This window comes from Prinia subflava, chromosome 13 (assembly GCF_021018805.1).
Source record: "Prinia subflava isolate CZ2003 ecotype Zambia chromosome 13, Cam_Psub_1.2, whole genome shotgun sequence".
Taxonomy (NCBI): domain Eukaryota; kingdom Metazoa; phylum Chordata; class Aves; order Passeriformes; family Cisticolidae; genus Prinia; species Prinia subflava.
This window is the reverse complement of record NC_086259.1, coordinates 19,020,845-19,040,592: the sequence shown is the minus strand read 5'-3', so window position 1 is coordinate 19,040,592 and position 19,748 is coordinate 19,020,845. Positions and strand designations below refer to the sequence as shown.

Below are 19,748 nucleotides of genomic sequence, written 5' to 3'. Positions count from 1 at the left end.
CCCGGATGGCGGCACAGGGACCAATGGCGGCGCTCCCCGTGGGCGCTCGACCAATCAGCGCTCGGCACTTGTTGCCGGGGGGCCGCGGGAGAGGCGGTGCCCGCCGCTGGCGCCCCCTGGCGGCCGGGAGTGGCAGCGCCCCGCGGGAACGCGCGCGGGTCCCCGCCACCCCCGGGCTGTGATGGGGGACACGGGCTGGGGGGGGGAGCCCGGCTGTGCGGGGCTGTCCCCGGGCTGTGCCCAGGCCCCAGCAGCCGCCCTCCTGTGTACGGACCAACAGCAGCGTCTGTCTGTGTTCAGTGGCCCCTGTGCAGACACGCAGGCTCAGGAACCTGCCATCACTCAGCTGTCCCTTTCCTTTGTTCCCCATCCATCCATCATCCATCCATCCATCCATCCATCCGTCCGTCCATCCATCCATCCATCCATCCATCCATCCATCCATCATCCATCCATCCATCATCCATCCATCCATCTATCCATCTTTCAATCTACCTACCCATCCATCCACCCAACCAGCTATCCCTTCACCTATCCATGCCTCCATCCGCCTTTCCACCCCTCCATCCATCCATCCATCCGTCCATCCATCCCCCTCTGCACACCCAGCTCAGCCAAGTGGCTTGTGGATGATTTGGGGGGTCTTCATCCCATTTGCAATTCCCCATGGAACGCCCCCTACCAGACAAACCTCCCTCTCCCCAATCCCTCTCCCAAACCACCTCGGGCTCAGCCCTGGGACCACCCATGGAGCAACCACGACCCTTGGGATGAGCGTTATCCCCAGCCTGGGGTGGGAGCCAAGCCTTGGGGACCCCCAGCCCACCCCACCGCGGGTGGCACGAGGAGGGTCCCCAAGCCTCCGTTCCCGGAGCAGCCCCCGGTGCCGCCGGCACGTGCTGGGCGCTCCAGGAACGTCTCCCCCACGCTGCGCCTCCCCTCGCGTGTCTTTTGCCATCTGCTGCTGTCATTAAAAAATTAAATTTCCATCTGCTTTCACACTCCCGCCTCTCCCGCCGGCTCCGGGTGCCGCCGCTCCCCGGGAAGCATCGCCCCCGGCTCCCTCCCGGGATGCGGCCGATCCGGAGGGATGCAGGTGACGCCGCCGAGTTCATTTTGTGCTGTTTGCCGAAATGGATTCTTCAATCCCCGGTGGAGAGGTGGGGGCCTCACTCTTGCCGGCTCCGCGGGGGTGGTGCTGGGGTGTTTTGGGGGGCACAACCCCCTTCCCCCTGTGCTGACACGGCCAAACGGGGGGTGCGGAGCCTCAGGGCTTTTATTCATGTTGGAGGGATGCCCCTCCCCAGCACTGTTAGGAAAAGGGACAAACCCCAATCCCTGGCGTCCAAACCCACCCGCGTGGGTGGCCCGTGTGTCCCTGGGAACTGCAGCCGGCCCTGCCGCACCCTGCAGGCTGTGGCTCCATCCCGACGGAGCGGGGACAGCTCCTGCAGGCCCGGGTGTCCCCCTGGCCCCGCTCAGCACCGGCTGTAGGGCGAGGGACCCTCCCCGCGCCGCCCCTCGCGGGACAGCGAGGTCCCCGTGGGCGTGGGAGGGGTGACGATGATGGAGGGCACGTGCAGGTGCTTCTGTCCCGACGACGCCGCCGCCGTCGGGGTCCCGTCGCTGCTCACACACATCTTCAAGCCTGGGGAAATTTGGGGGGTGAGAGGGGGATGAAAGCAGATCAGGCACCGGGCTGCAGCATCCCCCAGCTCCCCGCCCTCCTCGGTGTGGAGCCTTTATCCCTTTTTCTCTTCACTGGAGAATCCACAGCATCCTCACATCTCCTCCCCTGGATCCACCTTGGATTTTGGGGGGTTTCATGGGTGGATCCCCCCCTCCCCCGACCACCTGCCCAGCCCACCCCCCTGAGGGGAGCAGATCACTTTAATCTGCTTTTTTAATCAGGAGAAAAGCCCCGTGTGGCACAGGCGGCATCCAGGGAGGTTTCAGCTCTTCCCAAGCAGGAAAATGCCCGGAGGGGACAGACACTGATATTTTTAATCTCTTTTTAATTAAGGATAAAGCCTTGCCTTATGTAAGGGAGCTGGAAAAGGGGGAGGGTCTTTTCTTTTATTCCAGACTCCAAGCTCATCAGAGGGGTCTGGAGGCATGGGGGAATATTTTGGGGCTATGTCCTGGATTTGGGATTCCCTGGCTGCTTGCTTCCCCTCTTCAGTTCTCCCGTGTTGGACAGGGGGGGTTGTGAGACCCCAAACCCCCCTGACCACTCCCTCCCATCATCCCTGATGCAGAGAGGGGGCAGAGCTCATTTCTGGATGATGCGTCCAACTCTGTGCCCATCACAAAGAGAATCCCACAGAATTTGGGCTTGGGAAAAGCCAGGGAAGAGGCAGCCCTGCATCCTAGAGAAGGATCCTCATTAAGTCCCATCCCTAACGACCCCAAGGACGATTACCAGGAGTCAGAGGGATGCAGAGCTAATGGGAGATGCGATATCCAGCCTGCGCCCTGCGAGGCCAGCAGCACTAAAAGCTCCCGCCTTGCCCCTGTGCAGACATCCCTGACGCCATTCCCAGCTTAAATCCATTAAGAAAATTCAAGTTGGGAAAGAAGCTCTTGGTTGGAGTGTCCCTGGGGAGAGTGGAGCAGTGAGGGGTGCTTGGGGTCAGCCTGGAGGACCCTGCCTCTGGGCTGACCCCTCTGAGCAGCCCCTTCCTGCCTCCAGGAAAACCCACCCGAGTTCCTGAGGGCTGCCCTTAACCCATGGATTCTCCAGAGCAAAGGCTGTAGGACAAGCACAGGACTGGAAAATAAAGCTGGGAAAATCCTCTTTGGGGTGACCCAGGTGCAACAGGTCACCCGTGGGACTTCAGAAATTCCACCACATTCGCAAACTTCACCAATCCCACCCACACCTAAACCTCCTCCAGGTACAGCCATCCCTCAGGTGCCTTCAGAGAGCAGCAGCAGCAGCCCAAACCCCCAGCCCAAACTCACCTTTCAGGCAGGATAACTTGAGCCCCATGTTCTCATCCTCTCAGCGGGATCCAGCTCTCCAGCTCCGCCGCCGGCCCTCGCCGCTGGCGCTGGGAGAGAGAGGTGAGGGTTGAGGGAAGCGATCCTGGGAGGGGGAAGGAGCAGGAGCTCAAAGCTCACATCTCTGTGTGTGTGTGTGGATCTAGAAGAGCCTGGGCAGCACAGGAAACGCGGCTGCTCGCTCGCAAAACCACGGCTGATGTCACGGCACCTCAGTGACTCAATCTGCTCAGGAAGAACTTTTTGGGGAGGGTGGAGAAGGCCCAGCCTGTTGCTGGGTGAGGGGTCCCATCGCAGCTTCTCCGCTCCTGGAGTCTGGGCTGAAAATATTTTGGGATGAGAAGGTTGTGAGGAGGAGGGATTGGGTTGGTTTTTGGGTTGGTTCTTGCAGAGAAAACATCGAGTCCACACACAGGAGACAGAGGGATGCTCCTGGGGCTGCCTCCCTCGGGATGCACTGCTGGAATTCACATCATCCTGCTCCTCCTGGGCATCCCTGGTGTCCCAAGAGCTTTTAGATGGATTATTCCCACTGTGGGACATCATTTTTTCAAGATGCTGAAAATTTTTCTGAGGAAAAGCGTCCCTTTATTGGGAAATCTTCACCCTCCTCCCACAGCTGCTGGGAAAACTTACTGGGATGAGGGTCAGTGAGTCATTTTGGCTCTTCCAAGCTCTGAGCCATACAGAGAGCCAAGGAAAGCCTCTGCTCCCCCTGCCTGACCTCTGCTTTTCCAAGAAGCCCTGAGGTGAGTCGGCAGCTGCCAGCAAGGGGAAGTGAAAATTTACTCTCTGCTTTTAATTCTGTATTTTTATCCGTTCCCTACTTGCAGCCTGAGCTGTGACCCCCCCCTCAGGGCTGAGGAGTGGAGTCCTCTCCAGGACCTCACTTTGCAGCTCTCCTGGAGGCTGCCCAAATATCAAGAAATGTGTTTTGAGGCAAATCCTGAGGGTTTTGGCACCTGCTGCTGGCTCACACCACTCAGGGGCAGAGGAGGGTCATGCTGGGGACACCCAGCTCCACGCACAGGGGGTCTGCTCTGGGATCTGATCCTCTGGGATCTGATCCTTTGGGATCTGACCCTTTGGGATCTGATCCTCTGGGATCTGATCCTTTGGGATCTGATCCTTTGGGATCTGATCCTCTGGGATCTGATCCTTTGGGATCACCCCCTGTGGCCAAACCCTGGCAGGCCACAGCAGCCCCCTCCCCACGGCTGAGGGCCAGATTCCAGCTCCGGAATCCCTGGGCAGAGAATTCATTCCAGCAGATTCCCGGTGCTCAGTGCTGGGGCTCCAACTTCGCTTCCGTGTGCCAGCACCAGGCCAAAGAAATATTTGCATCCCAACGAGTTCACGCTCCAAAAAGCCCCAGACGCTCATCGCGGGCGTCACTGGAGTGGGGACCGAGCTGCCCGGGCAGGGGGGACACTCACAGGCTGCACCGGGAAGGGGGAAAAGGGACAAAGCCAGGGCTCCGAGGGGGTGGCACTTACCCGGTGGCCGGAGGGGCGATGCCCGCGGTCGCATCCCACCTCCCAGCGCTCCTGGATGCCGGGGCTGGCTGGGGGTTCCCCTCCGGAGGAGGAGGAGGGCGGGAGGTGGCAGCCGGCCGCCTTTGGGTTCGGGCGGGCTGCTTGGGAACCTGGTTAATCAGGTTAGCGGAGCCCCGGCTCCTCCCATCCTGCCCCCACTCCGAGCCCATCCGTGCCCAGCAAAGCCCTTGGGTGATGAGGAAACGCTGCTTTACTCTCACCCCGCTGCACAAGCCAGTCCAGAGCCGAGAGACAGACAGGAAGGAGTGCCCTGGGCTGCGGGCAAAGCCCCGGGCATCCAACATCCCTACAAGCAGCCTGAGGGCTACCAAATGCCCGGAAAGGGCCAGTGAGTGTCCACACCCTGCTCTGGCAAGAGCCACGAGCATCCCTGACGTGCGGACATCAACCTCTGGGAGCACCTCCAGCTTCGGCAGCTTCCTGGAAAGATCTGCTCCCCTTCCCGGCCCCAGCCCCAGCCTGGCAGCGGGAAGAGCGGCGGGTTCCTCACCATTCCCAGGATGAGCGCTCCGGGCCGGCTCCCACCCCGCGGGGAGGATGCCCTGGAGAAGGCTGTGCCTCCGGAGCAGCCGCCTTCTCCTGCATTAGCAGCAGCCAGAGGCTTTTCCATGTTCCCCCTCCTCCGCAATTAAGAGGCGAGGCCCCGCGCCGGCTCCTTTTCAGCCGGAGCTGAAAGGCAGCGGTTCAAATCCAGGGCGCCGGCCTGCAGGGAACGCCGGCCGCACATTAAACACCCCCCGGCTGCGGGAGGGGGGAATGGGGGGCAAGGAAAGCTTGGAGCTTCACCCAGGGGTCGGGAGAGAACCGATCCCGGGAGTTTGGGAGGTCTCCAATGGGGTCAGAGCCCCACCAAGCCTGGCTGGGATGGGCACAAAGGGCAGCAAGGAAGGGAAAAGGGTGGGTTTGCTCCACTTTCTGCTGGTTTGGTCCTGCCACGTCTGATGAAAATCAGAAATCTGGGAAGAGCTGATTTCCTTCCCCATCTGACTCCTCCAATTTATCAAACTACTGCAAAGCTCCAGGAGAGGGGAGGGTGGCACAGGGGCAAGGCTGCAGCTCCAGCTGCAGGCACAGTCCTGGGCAGAGACGTTTGCAACCCACAGCTCCTTCCCCCTCCCAAGAAAACAGACAAATTAATTGGTTTGTGTGGATTTTTTTCCCCCTTTTCAGCTGCAAAGTCTCAGAGACAAGTCCTGAACCAGAGCCTGGCAAACCTGATCTCTCAAGATCCCAAACTCAGAGCATCCCATGGAGCCAGGGATTGCTCCCTGGCAGCACAAATCCCGCCTCCACCTTGAGCTGTTTTACTGCCTGTCTCCAAAACTACCTGTTTGCTGCTGTTGGGTGAGAACAAACAGCCCTAAACCCACGAGGGCTGGAATTAGCCTGGCCTGGAGCAGCAGTTGTTGCTACAACAGTGACAGAAAGTGATTGTCTTGCTGCAGCAGGGGTGGGAAACATAAACACCAGGCTGCTAAAATACCTGTGGTTAGTTCTGCGGGTGCAGCACAGCTCCAGCTGCTCTGCTGACACCTGATAGGCACAAACACAGCATCAAACACCCCTTCCTGTCCTCCCCAGGGCTGGTGAGCAAAGCAAAATCCTTTGTGAAGGTTTAAAAAGCGGGCGTTGTCCACCTCGAGGGGACTGGGAATGGCCTGGAGCCCCTGTGGTGTGGGGCTCTGGTCACTGCTGGGTGAGCAGGGTTAGGGAGAGCAGAGTGCCAGGAACAGGAGCAGCCCAGGGGGCTCAGCACCTCCTTTCCAGGGTCACATCCCCTCCAGGAGTTCCCGATTCCTGTCACAAGGCTCTGAGCTGTGACTTGCTGAGCATCACGTCAGGGCAAGGGGCCAAAGCCCACCCAAGAGCCAGAAAGGAGGAAGAGGATGGGCTCAGGGGTGGGTGGGCATGGAGCCACCTTCATCCCCCGGGGAGATTGTCCTTCCAGAGCTGGCCACACCAGGCTGTCCCGTGAGGTGGCCACTGGCTGGGTTCCAGTCCTGGCTGTGCCCTTTGGATGCTGGGCTGCTCCTCTCCCGGTGCTTCCCAACCCTCCTGAAGCCCTGGCGAGGGGCTGAGGATGGAGGGCAGCCTCCCAAATTCCCTGCGGGGGAAGGGCAGGGAGAGCTGCTGCTTCCCAGGCGCCAGAGGAACCGCAGGGACAAGGGACGTGTTGTGCAAACACCGGCCACAAGAAAAGCTTTGGCTGGAGAGCCCGGGGCTGGCTCCCTTCAGGAGCTGCTCCTGCAAACACCAGCTGGGCTCCCCTTTCGGCAGGCAGGGGGAGGAAGCAGCTTTCTGGGTCACAGAGTGCCAGGGTCTGCTCACGCAGGTGACACGTCACCCCGGCTCCGTGCTAACCCAGCAACGAGGCCACCTGTCCCCTCCTGCCCCCGTCCCTTCTGGCCCGAGCAGGGGAAGGGGCTGCTCCCAGCCTGGTTCTGGGGCTGCCCCAGAAAGGGGCTGCAGGGTCCTGCCTGGGGCTTGCCAGAGCTGGAAGTGGCAACCGGTGCTGGGAGAGGAGGAGAAACTCCCGGAGATCCGGAGCCATCCGGGGCTGGCGAGCGGCACCCGGAGGGGATGCCAGGCATGGGGAGGGAGGAGGATGTCACGAGGAGGCGGCTGAAGATGCAGGCTCCGGGGAACTGGAGCAGCTCCAGCGCTCCCCGAGCACGGGCTCTTGGCAGGACCGGCAGGAACCGCGTGGGCTGGAGGCGCCCCGGGAGCAAATCCACCGGGATGAGGCTGCGGCGGGGGTGGGAGCGAGGCGGGGGCGAGCACGTACCTGAGGCACAGAGCTCCTGCATCCAGAACAAAGCCCCTCTCTCCCGGCATGGATTCGGCCAGGGACGGGAATTGGCTTAGGGACCTGGCCACGGCTGCCGCGCTTCCCAGCTCGCTGAGCTCCAGGTTAATCTGGGCCCAGCTTTCCCTTTTATCCCCTGCTGTTAAAACCTCGATAGAGTTTTTCAATTAGGTGCATCCTTTAAGCTCCAGGGTGCATTTCTAGGAAGGGCTGCGCCGTTTCCCCGGGCCTGGGCTGGCTGTGCGCAGCGCGGGCCGTGCCTGGCACGGATCCTGCCCTCATCCCGCCAAAGCGCCGCAGCCGGAGCTGCCTGGAAGCGCTCAAGGAGTGACCCCTCACCCCCAGCCCACCTACCGGGTATCTTTAAGAGCAGAGTTCCCTGCTTCCCTCATCCCAGCTCCGGCAGGCTGGAAGTGCCACACGCAGGAGCGCTGTCCCCCCTGCCAGCCCCCCGTGTCCGTCCTCTCCGAATCCGGGAAAGCAAAAGGAAGGGATGCAGCTGGGGTGTACTTTCGGAGGAGAAGGCTGGGTGAAAATGTGGTCTAAAAGCGACAGTGAAAAAAAAATAAATAAAAGGGAAATCGATAAAGTCCTCAGCGGATCCTTGGGCGCACAGAAAGCGCTGCCGGCTGCGGGAGGGCTGGGTCAGGGCGCTGGGGGAAGCGGGGAGGGGGTTGTGGTGCAGGGATGGGATGTGTGGAGGTTTTGGTCCAGCTGGGAATAGCAGAGCCTGGGCAGGATGGGAGGGGAGCAGCCAAATAGGGACCAGCTCGTGTGGGTGCCCCGGCTCGGCTCCAGGAGCTGAATTCCACCCAAACGAGAAGCAGAGCTCACAAATCGAGCACTTTTCCCCTCGGGGCCATTTTCCAGGCTGCACTCAGCCGCAAGCCCACCCCGCTAAGAGCCTCCTCCATTAGCATTATCCCGGCTCTCCCTGGCAGTGCCCTCCTCCACCGGCATCTCCAGACGCCTCCCAGATCGCGGAGTGCAGCGATTAGGCCGGGAGCCAGCGAGCAGAGAGACCCGGCATTGCTTCCTGCATCTGTCACTGTCACCTCTGCTCTCCTGCCACTTGCACAAGGGATTCTTGGGCTGGGTGGGCTCTGCACATCTGTCTGCTGCGGGCTCCAGATGTGCCAGCTGATCTCTGAACCGCTCACCTGCTCCTGCATCCACATCAGCTCCAGGAGCTGGAGCTGTTACATCTCTGCTCACTGTCCTCGGGGAGGGAACATCCCAGGAGCAGATGGGAAGAGGGAAAATGCCAGCAGCAGGCGGCTTCGCTTGCTGGATGGGGAAAAAATGTCCCCAAATCCTCACGTGCACACACAGAGCGGTGAGCTCCGGGAGGATGCGGGACCTGGCGTGCCCTGGGAACAGGGACCTCACTTGTGAGAGCCCAGGAACAGCTGATCAGGGATTCCGTGGCTCCTGTTGCCCATCTGCTCGTGGGGATGTTTGTCACTGCTCTGAAAAACCGGGCTGAGTGGGGAAAAGAGAATCCACAGGCTGGGGGTGCTCACCTGGAGAGGAGAAGGATCCAGGGAGAGCTCAGAGCCCTTCCAGGACCTAAAGGGGCTCCAGGAGAGCTGGAGAGGGACTGGGGACAAGGGATGGAGGGACAGGACACAGGGAATGGCTTCCACTGCCAGAGGGCAGGGATGGATGGGATTTTGGGAAGGAATTGTTCCCTGTGAGGGTGGGGAGGCCCTGGCACAGGTGCCCAGAGCAGCTGTGGCTGCTCTTGGATCCCTGGAAGTGTCCAAAGCCAGGTTGGACAGGACTTGGAGCACCCTGGGATGGTGGAAGGTGTCCCTGCCCATGAGACGATTTTAAGATCCCTTCCCATCCAAACCATTCAGGGATTCTTTTTTTCCAAGCGCTTCAGGTCGGGTGGATGAGGTAAAAAGTTGGGAGTTAAAACATCTGGGCAGCCAAATCTCCAAATTTTGGTGGATAGGGAGAAAAAACGTTAATCCTCAAAGTCACTAATTGCTAACAAACCAAAAAAGAGTAGGACACACGTTCCCAGTGCTGCCTTCCCAGCTCTCAGCAAGAGATGCTTTCCCCAAGATTTCCTCCCCTTGAAGTTTTAAAAGGAATTACCTTGAATTCCTGTGCTGAATCCAGCAGATCAGCCAGCCAGGAAAGCAGCATTTGCTCCGAGCACATCAGCAGGAAAGGGGAACACAGCCTTCCCTGGGCCCTGCAGCTTCCTCATTCTTTCAGGAGAGCCACGGTGGCTGCCTGGATTTATGGAATTGCTGCTTTTGTCCAGCCTTCAATGCAAATAGGCCAGGGGAGATAAGATCTGCAGGTTTGGCCTCTTCCATTAAAGCCAGGCTGGGCTTCTGCTGGCGGCAAAAAAATCCTCATTTGAAAGCAAAGGGAAGATTAAAAAAAGGGAGAAGACAAAGCACCAAAAGCTGCTCCCCTGCCAGCACCGTGTCCCAGGTTAGACACGGAATATTCCAGCAGGTTACACACTGAGGAGACAAACTCTGCCTAACAGGGGGAGCAGGACTAGCCCGAATTTGCATATTTATGATCAAAGCTTGATTAGGAGATGCTGTTACAAAGAACAAGAGACACATTTCTGTGGCTCAGGAGATGAAGCAGCTCCTTTTGACAACCCCACACGAGGGATCTGGCTAAGATAATGATCTGCCTCTGGAACAATGCCTTGGATTGTTTGTACCAAGTCCTCTTCCTGCAGCCTGGGTGCTTTGCATTCTGCTCCCAGGAGATCTTTTCCTACAGATGAGGAGTGGAGCAGCCTCTGGAATGTGTTATCTCGCTGGTTTTGGGAAATAAATACATGTTTTCAGTCAACAAGTGAAAACATTTCCCTCTCCTGCAAGCCTGACTCAGCCTAGGGAAGATTCTTGACTCCAAGCCAATCTCTTTGGTAATCACACCTCACCCATGCACAGCAGGGAGATAAAAACCAAAGTGTCCAAAGCTTCCTCTCCTCCCTGTGACCTCACCAGCCCTGTGGGATCTCACCTGGAGGGACCCCACAGCCTGGGGGCACCCAGGGTCTAGTCCCTACTGCAAATGGGATTTCAGCCTTACCCCAGCCCTCTGCAAGACCAGGAGCAAAACTTGGGCTTATTGACTCAAAATCAGGAGGTTCTGACAATTGCATTTTGAAATAAACCCAGGCTGGATGGGGCTTGGAGCAGTCTGGCCATGGGGAAGGAGTCCCTGCCCGTGGAACTAGCTGATCTTTAAGGCTCTTCCAACCCAAACTCTGCAGTGATTTTAAGATTGGAGACAGGCAGATACTTTGTGGGTATTTGTATCTTCCTTGTTACAACATTTCTGGGCAGGAGGAGCAGGAAATCGGGAGGAATTGCTGCAGGTTGAGGCTGTGTTTAGCTCCAGTTGGGCAAACAATCACGAGGAGAGGCAACAAGGGCTTACAGAGAACTCTTCTAGGCTGGTATAAAGCTGCATTGTCCAGGAAACTTCTCCTTGGAAATAAATATTAATGGGAAAGACAAGGCAAGCTGAACTAGGCTGTATCCAGGCTCCCTGGCTCCATGTACTTGGATCATGTGGAGAATGAGATCTGCTGATTAACCCCCTCCCCTGAAATGCACAAAATTAATAAAGTATTTCACCACTGTAGACCCCAACTGCAGATTCAAACTCAGCAGCGTGCTTCCAGTCCTTTTTATAAATCATTTACTTTGGGTTTAACACATTCAGGCAGTAACTGTGCTCGCCAAGCCCAGGAGAGCAGGAATCACCAGACTATGTGGGAATACTGCTTTAAAACTCTCTGTCATGCTAAAGCACTGCAAAACAGGTGACACATGAGCATGGAACATCCTCAGCAGTTTGCATTTTACTGTGCCAAGAGAGTTACAATTCCAACCCAGGCCAGAAGAAACCATTCACCTCCCATGTGGTCTATTTGCCCTTAAAATCTCTCATCTGAGGACAGGACTGATTTTTTTTTTTTTTTTTTGGAAAGTTATTTCCAGAAATCGTTAAAAAGTAACCTCTCTAAAGATTAGAAAAGCTGGAGTCAAAACTTTGGAATAGGAACAGTGGGGCCAAGCAGAAGCAGTTCTGGTTTCCAAGGAATAGCAACATTCACTACAAGTGGGATGGCGTCCACGAGGACAGCTGGAAGTGACAGCTGGCAGCTCTTCCAGGGAATGTCACCACCGACATTCCGTGGCTTTACGGACACAGCACCGCGCCACGGACAGGCCACTCCTCTTTAATCAGTCAGCTTTCCACACCGGGTACTGAATATTAATTCTATTTACATTCAAAAATAGCATTTTTCTCTCTTCAGTACAGAGTGGGAACGGCCGTGGATGGGTGAGGAGGGTCCCTCCTAGCAGAGGTGCAGCACGGCCTTGTTGATCTCCGGGTTTGTCCAGTCGTTGCGGATGTCATCCAGGTGATTGTCAAAATCCACCAGCGTCTCGTAGGATTTGCTGTCCAGCAGGGACGCGGCGATGCGCTGGGCTTCAGTCCAGTCCTCACAGAAGTCACTGGGGTGGAAAAGAACCAGGAATCAACTGGAATCACCACAGAGAACTCTGAGAAACGAAGCCCCAGAGCAGACAAAGCTGTCTCCGCCCAAAGCCCGCGGCATTCCCGGCTCACTCACACGTGCGGGTCCTTGCACCTCCACTTGTTCTCGTGCAGCTCGTACACGTGGATGGCAGGCTCCACGCACTCCATGGTGAACTTGGTGTTGTCAACCTGGCGTGGGACACACAAACACCACCTCAGTCTGCTCCTCAGCAGCCCAAGAGATGGAATAAACCCGAAAGCAGTTTGGGAAAAAAAGGGCATTTTACACCCATCCACTGTTTTACCCTCAAACTGGCAAATTTAAGCTGGCAATGTCCTTTGTCACAGCAAGCCCTGTTTGTGACATTAAATGTAAGAATTGAAGTTGCATGAGGAGGGCAGGAGACAGAAATTGCTGCCTGAACATGCAGAGAAAGCCTCCAGTTCCTCTGATGTGGCAGAGAGCTCACCACAGCGTCTCTGTGGATTCACTTTGTACCTCATTGCTCGTTGTGTCTCCTCCCCAGAGCATTTTGGAGGGGAAGAGAAACTGAATTCCTCATGAAAGGAGCCAGAGAAGAACATTTCCCTGGTCCAGCAGCGGGGCCAGAACACACAGGGGGGCGAGGGGAAGGAAGTTCCTCACCATGATGAGCGCGGTGTCCGTGAAACCCTCGGCAATCCGGGAGGCCACTTTCTCTGCAACCTGGTTTGGGCTGGAGCAGAAAAAGGAACTGAGTGAGGGGAGCCACGAGTTTCAGCTGAAAGCAGCAGGAAACGAGCTCAGAGAGATGTGAGAGTGACTCTGGGTGCTTCAAACAGGAACAAGATAAAGGAGCTGATGCCACAGCTGATATAGGCTCTGCAGCACCGCAGCTGGAGCTCAGCTGGGCTTAGGAATGGCTTTGGCATGATGTGGAATCAACATTTTGTGGCCTCCTATCTTCTTCCCCAAAACCAAGGACTCTGGCCTGGTAGGCATTTAAAAAAGAAACTTAGTTTTGTCCCCAGTCTGCACCGAAAACTTGCCCAAAATCACCTTTACCATGTCTCAAAGGTGACAATCTCTATGTGGTGCCACTTAATGTGGTGCCAAGGACAATCTCTGTGTGGTGCCAGTTATCTCCAGAAATCAAACTGAAGCCCTAAAAGACCATCAAGCCTGTGATATTCTTTCAAACCTCAAAGAGAACAAACTGTAATTTCTCCTTAAAAATGTGTCCGGCAGATTTATGAGGAAAGGACAAACAATGCTTTTACCCCTGTGAGATACTTTAGAAGTCACAGGAGTTAAAAAACAAAACTGAGCCTGAATATACAATAACAAATAACTGGAATCAGATCATCATGGAATGGTTTGGGTTGGGAGAGACCTTAAAGATGCTCTCATTCCATCCCCTTCCACAATCCCAGGTTGCTCCAAGCCCCATCCAGCCTTGGACACCTCCAGGGATGGGGCATAACACTTTAAAATAAAGTTGCTCTTATTCTAATTATTCTAATCCCAATCCTGGATTTGTCCAGTAGATAGAGGGGAAAACATGGAATGCACAGATCTGAAATTAAACTGTGACTCCATAGGAAGGTCCCTTATTGTTTAGTGAGTAATCTGAGTCAGCCAGCAGGGAAAAAAATAATCCTGAGGAAAATAAGTGATAAATAAAAGATATCACTGCCTGACTGACACCATCTTCCACTTCTTTACCATGTAAAAAAACTGCTTTGAAAAAAAGAATGAAATTCAGAAACAATCAGGTCGCTCCTGACTCTCCATAAGATCCTGGGAGCCGCCAGACTTCCCAAGATCCATCCTGCACGAGCAAACACGCTGCAGATTTTGGCTTTTTCCCTGACAACTGCAATTCAAGGAGCTGGCAGTGGTTCAAAGAGTGGCCTTTTATAGCAACCCCGGGAGGAGAGGAGGGATCCTGCAAAGCCCGGGCTCGCTGCACCTGACCAAAGGCTGATCCTGCAGCCCCACGGAGACAATGTGGAAGCAGCTGACAGTTGTCAGGGCGAATCTCACACGCCTGATTTATGGGGATGATTGCTGCTGGCAGAGTCCAAGGTACGAGCTAAAAGAGCAAACAGAAGGAAATATTGGCCCAACACACCTGGCATCTTTCACGCGTTCGTTCGCCTGGTAGTATCCAGCTATCACGTAGCTGTTCTCCTTGCACCAGGAATCAATCTGGAAAAGCAATGGGAACAATAAATCCTAGGGAAAAAAAAAACCCTCCAGGATTAAGGAAAAAAAAATAAACCAAACAAGCCAGGATGAAGGAAATCTCATGGCTGCCCTGTAAATAAATCAGTGTTGCTCAATCTCTGCCACGGGGTTCTTGAAATAAATCCATATTTCTGTCTGGTGCTGGGCGTGCTCACAGTTGGGCTGATTTAGCTGGGATGGAGAAACCCAGCAGAGCATTTGGAGAAGGATGGGAAGCATTAACCAAATGGAGCAAAAGAGCAAGGAGCTGTCTCAGTCAAAGCCTGGCCTAAATCTGAGTGACAGGACAATTAAACCCAGCCTGGAGAGGGTTTGGGTCTCGCCCACCAAGGGCTGGGACAATTTCCTGCCAAGGGACTTCAGAGAATGCTGCCCTCGTGGATGTGTGGCTGCCCTGCCCTTGCAGAAAGGTTTTATTTCTAATGTCACATTTCTAGGAGAAAATGCAACAATTTGGGGCCTTCATTAGAAGAAAAAAAAGCTTGAGGTGAAAGGCAAATGTGAGGCAGAAGTTTGTCCCATTTAGCAGCTTTTCAACTGAGAAAAAATCATTTTCCTTTGGGATTTCTTCCTTATTTGACATCTCTATGTAAATGCTTAAACATGTATTTTTAGCAGATAATTTACCCAAGTTTTGATTGACATAAGTACAAAACTCAGGCCATTTTGTTGGTTGTTGCTTTTTAATTAAATGAGTTTAAACACTGCAGTTCTTGCAGCTTTAAACTGGACCCGAATTCCTCCTGCTGAGTCTGACTTTGAAAATACCTATCTATATATATGATATCTATATATATGATGTCTATCTATATATATATATGATGTTTTTCCTTAGAATTGAGGGTATCAAGTCAGCAAAACACAAAGGCAGAAGGGGAGGAAGCAGCTCGAATTTTCCTTTGCAGTCCCTAGAGAGCACGGCCTCAAAAAACCTTCCCCAGCTCTATTAAAAAGGACTCCAAAAATACATCTGGTGCTGACCTGTCGCATCCTGGGAGTCAAATCAATCTCATTTTCAGCAATAATTATTGTATTAGGCTGCAGAACCAACCAAACAAAACAGCCATGTGAATAATCCAAGGAATGACACGGATTTAAGTGATTAAAAAAAAAAATAACAAGCTGTGCAGCCCTGCAGGAGCTGCTGTTTCAATTCCAAACCCATTTTGAGGGCTTAGGACTCTGGTTTTAATTGTCAGTGGTTTGAAAGCCTGGCATTAGAGCCAGCAGCCCAGACAGTAAAATAATAGTAATAATTATTAAAAAAACCCCCTCCATCCATTTAAAAATTAAAAACCGCCATCCTAAATCCATTTTTTGTTCTGTACCAAAAATTGTCTTGGAAAGAAAGAAGAGAATGATTTTAAGTTCTCACTTTCCAAACTGGTAATTAAAAATTGCTTCTGCATAAAACAAAGGGGGAAAAAAAAATCTCATTTTGGAATGAAAGCTGTTTGCAGCTGTAATTTCCAAGCCCAGCACTGTCCCCACAGGTGTCCTACAGCAATTAGCTCCTATTAGAAATATTTTTAATATCTGAAATGTTTTTAGTCACGTCCAGCTGTGCCAAGGAAGACTCCAATGTGGCTTTGCTGCAGTGATCAGGGTTGGAAAACCCAGGAAGGAGGAGGAGGAGGAGGAAAATGGGGAGGAAAAGGGGGAGGAGAAAGACGAAAAGAATGAGGAGGAGGAAAAGGAGGAGGAGGAGGAAAAGGAGGAGGAGGAGGAAAAGGAGGAGGAGGAGGAAAAGGAGGAGGAAAAGAAGGACGAAAAGGAGGAGGAAAAGAAGGAGGAAAAGGAGGAGGAAAAGGAGGAGGAGGAGGAAAAGGAAGAGGAGAAAAAGGAGGAAAAGGAAAAGGAAGAGGAGGAGGAAAATTAAAAGGAGGAGGAGTGAAAGGAGGAGAAAGAGGAGGAAAAGGGGGAGGAGGAAGATGAAAAGAATGAGGAGGAGGAAAAGGAGGAAGAAAAGGAGGAGGAGGAAAAGGAGGAGGAGGAGGAAAAGAAGGAGGAGGAGGAAAAGAAGGAGAAGGAGGAAAAGAAGGAGGAGGAGGAAAAGGAGGAGGAAAAGAAGGAGGAGGAGGAAAAGGAGGAGGAAAAGGAGGAGGAAAAGGAGGAGGAAAAGGAGGAGGAAAAGGAGGAGGAAAAGAAGGAGGAAAACGAGGAGGAGGAAAAGGAGGAAGAAGAAAAGGAGGAGGAGGAGGAAAAGAAGGAGGAAAACGGGGAGGAGGAAAAGGAAAAGGAGGAGGAAAATGAGAAGGAGGAGGAGCGAAAGGAGGAGGAGGAGGAGGAAGAGCAAAAGGAGGAGGAGCTGAGGGCTGCTCCAGGAGAGGGAAGTGCTCCTTGGTTTCTCCTTTTTGGAGCTGTGGTTGTAAAACCACATCAATTAGCTGAGACATTCAGAGGCTCGAGTGCAACTTAATTCACTTTTTCTTAATGACTCCGGCTTGGAAGAAGATTTCAAAGGGCAAATTAAGCACGGGAGGTTCTGCTCTGCCCTCCGGAGCTACAAATCTCAGGAAATCTGAGAATCCTGGAATATCCTGAGCTGGGAGGGATCCTCAAGGATCATCACTCCACCTCCCAGTCCCTGCACAGACACCCCAAAATCCTCCCCTGTGCCTGGGGGTGCTGTCCAAACGCTCCTGGAGCTCTGGAATCCTTGGGATCGTGAGCATTCCCTGGGGAATTCCATGCCTGCCCACCCTCTGGAGGTGTTTGTTTGGGGTTTTTTTATTCCTTGTACCCCCTGTAAGTTTTAGGAGGCGAAGCCTCAAAGTTTGGGAGTCCCTCCTCTATTTCCAGATTAAATCTGGAGGTTTTTGCCCCCATCCCATCCTGGGGTGACTCAGGGCAGGGAAGAGGAGGTGAAACTTGTGGGGATGGTTCTAGAAACTCCCACAGGGCCACCCTCGGCCAACAACCAGCAACAACTGAACCTGGAAAGAACCAGATCCCACCAAATCCTGCCACAGCTGTGAAATCCCTCAAGAATGAAGCTCCTTTGCCACAAAAACTGGACTTTAAACACCCTGATCCCCCTGATCTGTTCTGAATTCCCACACCAGGTTGGACAGAAGATGTGGAGTCACCTCCTTTCACCCTTTCCATGAGAAAATCCCAATTTTCACCGCTGCTCTGAGAGGACTGAGCGACACCTTTGCCTTTGTTTAAACCCAGAACAGCAGCAAAAGGCCCCAAATTGTAAAATTGTGTGTTTTAAAAAATCACAGCAGTGGCAGTGAACCCCACAGAGCTGCAGCAAATCCTAATTATTGTGGGAAACACCATCAGCTTCCAATCTTTACCCTTTTGTACCAAAAACTGAGAGTAAAGAAGTAAATAAGTAAAATAAGGAAATAAGGAAATAAGTAAATAAGTAAAATCCTGCCAGTGCCTTGGCTCCAGGATGATTCTCTTCCTGCAGATGTTGCAAGAAACAGGATTTATTTCCTAATAATCTGATCCTGCTGCAAGATCTCCACTAAAAAGCTGCACTGAAGGCCTGCAGTTTACCAAACTGCACTGCCACAAACCCCGTGCAAAGACATTTAATCCTGATTTACTGACAACACACAGCGCTCTGCTACTCCTACACTGCTGTAAATAGATTTAAAATTATAAATTTTGGGTGTTTTGTGGTAAAGTGACTCAGGCTCAGCTCCTGTCCCTGCGCCTCTGGCTGCATTTCGTCAGTTCCAGGCTCCACAACATTCCCATGGCATCGTCTCAGCTGAAGAAAAGTGCAATTTATTTATGAGTAACTGGAGTTTGTTTCCAAATAAAATCTTTATTGGGATGAAAAAGAGTGAGGGAAACGCTAAAGGTGAGTCTGGAGGAACCAGAAATTCGCTGGTTTTGCTGCTGTCAAAAAAGGGTTGGATCTTATTTTGCTCACAATCCTAAAACCATGGAATCATGGAATGGTTTGGGTTGGAGGGGATGTTAAAACTCATCCCAATCCACCTTCCACCATCCCAGGTTGCTCCAAGCCCTGTCCAGCCTGGCCTTGGACACTCCAGGGATCCAGGGGCAGCCACAGCTTCTCTGGGACCTGTGCCAGGACCTGCCCACCCTCCCAGGGAGGAATTCCTGCCCAAAATCCCATCTAAATCCACTCTCTGGCAGTGGGAACCATTCCCTATGTCCTGTCCCTCCAGCCCTTGTCCCCAGTCCCTCTCCAGCTTTCCTGAGGCACTGGAAAGGGCTCTGAGCTCTCCCTGGATCCTCCTCTTGTCCCTGTGAGCATCCCCAGCTCTCCCAGCGGAATTTCCCAGCCTCTGGAACAGCTCCAGGGGCGCTCCAGCAGCTCCGGGACCCCCGCACCACCCCCAACAGCTCCCTCCACCCCTCCAAAGCCCTGCCACGACCCCTCCCCACCTCCCGCCTCCCCGCGGGGACACCTCACCAGCGTCAGGGCCACCTCCAGCATGGGGGCGAGCGCCAGCGTCCCGTGGAAGAGCGGGATGCAATCCACGAACAGCGCGGGCTGCGGCGGCCGCGGCGCCGGCGGCCGCTCGGCCACCAGCAGCCCGTTCACGGCGCAGTGCGGGTACTTGGCGCCGTGCAGAACCATCTTGCAGTAAGCCTGGGTTGTCAGCTTCATGGTGCCGCTGCCCGGCCCGGTCCGGCCCGGCCCCGGTCCCGGCCCGGTCCCGGCGCCCGCCTCACGCCGCTCCCCGCCCGCCGCCAAGCGCGGCCGCCTGTCGGGAAGCGCCGCCAAGCGCGGCCGGCTTTGCGACAGCGGGTCGGGGGGTTTGGGGTGCGGGGAGGGCGGGAAAGATCCCAAAATTCTGTGGGATGGAAAGGCGGGAAAGATCCCAAAATTCTGTGGGATGGGAAGGCGGGAAAGATCCCAAAATTCTGTGGGATGGGAAGGGGCAGGGGCAGGGCTGTGAGGAAGGGAAAGATCCCAAAATTCTGTGGGATGGGAAGGCGGGAAAGATCCCAAAATTCTGTGGGATAGGAGGGCATGGGCAGGGCTATGAGGAAGGGAAAGATCCCAAAATTCTGTGGGATGGGAGGGCGGGAAAGATCCCAAAATTCTGTGGGATGGGAAGGGGCAGGGGCAGGGCTGTGAGGAAGGGAAAGATCCCAAAATTCTGTGGGATGGAAAGGCGGGAAAGATCCCAAAATTCTGTGGGATGGGAAGGGGCAGGCAGGGCGGGAAAGATCCCAAAATTCTGTGGGATGGGAGGGCGGGATTGATCCCAAAATTCTGTGGGATGGGAAGGCAGGGCTGTGAGGAAGGGAAATATCCCAAAATTCTGTGGGATGCAAAGGGCAGGGCTGTGAGGGCGGAAAAGATCCCAAAATTCTGTGGGATGGGAGGGCGGGAAAGATCCCAAAATTCTGTGGGATGGGAGGGCACAGGCAGGGCTGTGAGGAAGGGAAAGATCCCAAAATTCTGTGGGATGCAAAGGGCAGGGCTGTGAGGGCGGCTCAGAGCGGGGCGGGAAAAACCTCTGGGATCATTGGGTTGGGAAAGGTCTCTGGTGTAATAAATGCCAATTACTCGCTTTTGTGATTTTTGGAAATTTAATAAAAATAAAAATGGTTATATAAAAAAATTAGTAATACACATACAATCATAAAAGTTAAACAATTTAGAGTAGGA

General features: G+C 54.2%; 1 protein-coding gene and 1 long non-coding RNA gene across 2 annotated transcripts; both read right to left on the bottom strand.

Moving 5' to 3' along the window:
* Nucleotides 1–1,258: 1,258 nt before the first annotated feature.
* Nucleotides 1,259–9,633, bottom strand: LOC134557619 (uncharacterized). Its single transcript, XR_010082087.1, has 3 exons — nt 9,472–9,633; nt 2,965–3,053; nt 1,259–1,648 (listed from the first exon to the last, which is right to left on the bottom strand). It is a non-coding gene; the product is annotated as an uncharacterized LOC134557619 (long non-coding RNA).
* A 1,405-nt stretch (nt 9,634–11,038) lies between these two features.
* EMC8 (ER membrane protein complex subunit 8) lies at nt 11,039–18,838 on the bottom strand. The gene is made up of 5 exons (XM_063410870.1): nt 18,540–18,838; nt 14,019–14,095; nt 12,551–12,620; nt 11,999–12,093; nt 11,039–11,879 (listed from the first exon to the last, which is right to left on the bottom strand). The coding sequence occupies exons 1-5, from the start codon at nt 18,735–18,737 to the stop codon at nt 11,720–11,722; spliced, it is 600 nt and encodes a 199-aa protein (XP_063266940.1). The 5' UTR covers nt 18,738–18,838; the 3' UTR covers nt 11,039–11,719.
* Nucleotides 18,839–19,748: the final 910 nt, after the last annotated feature.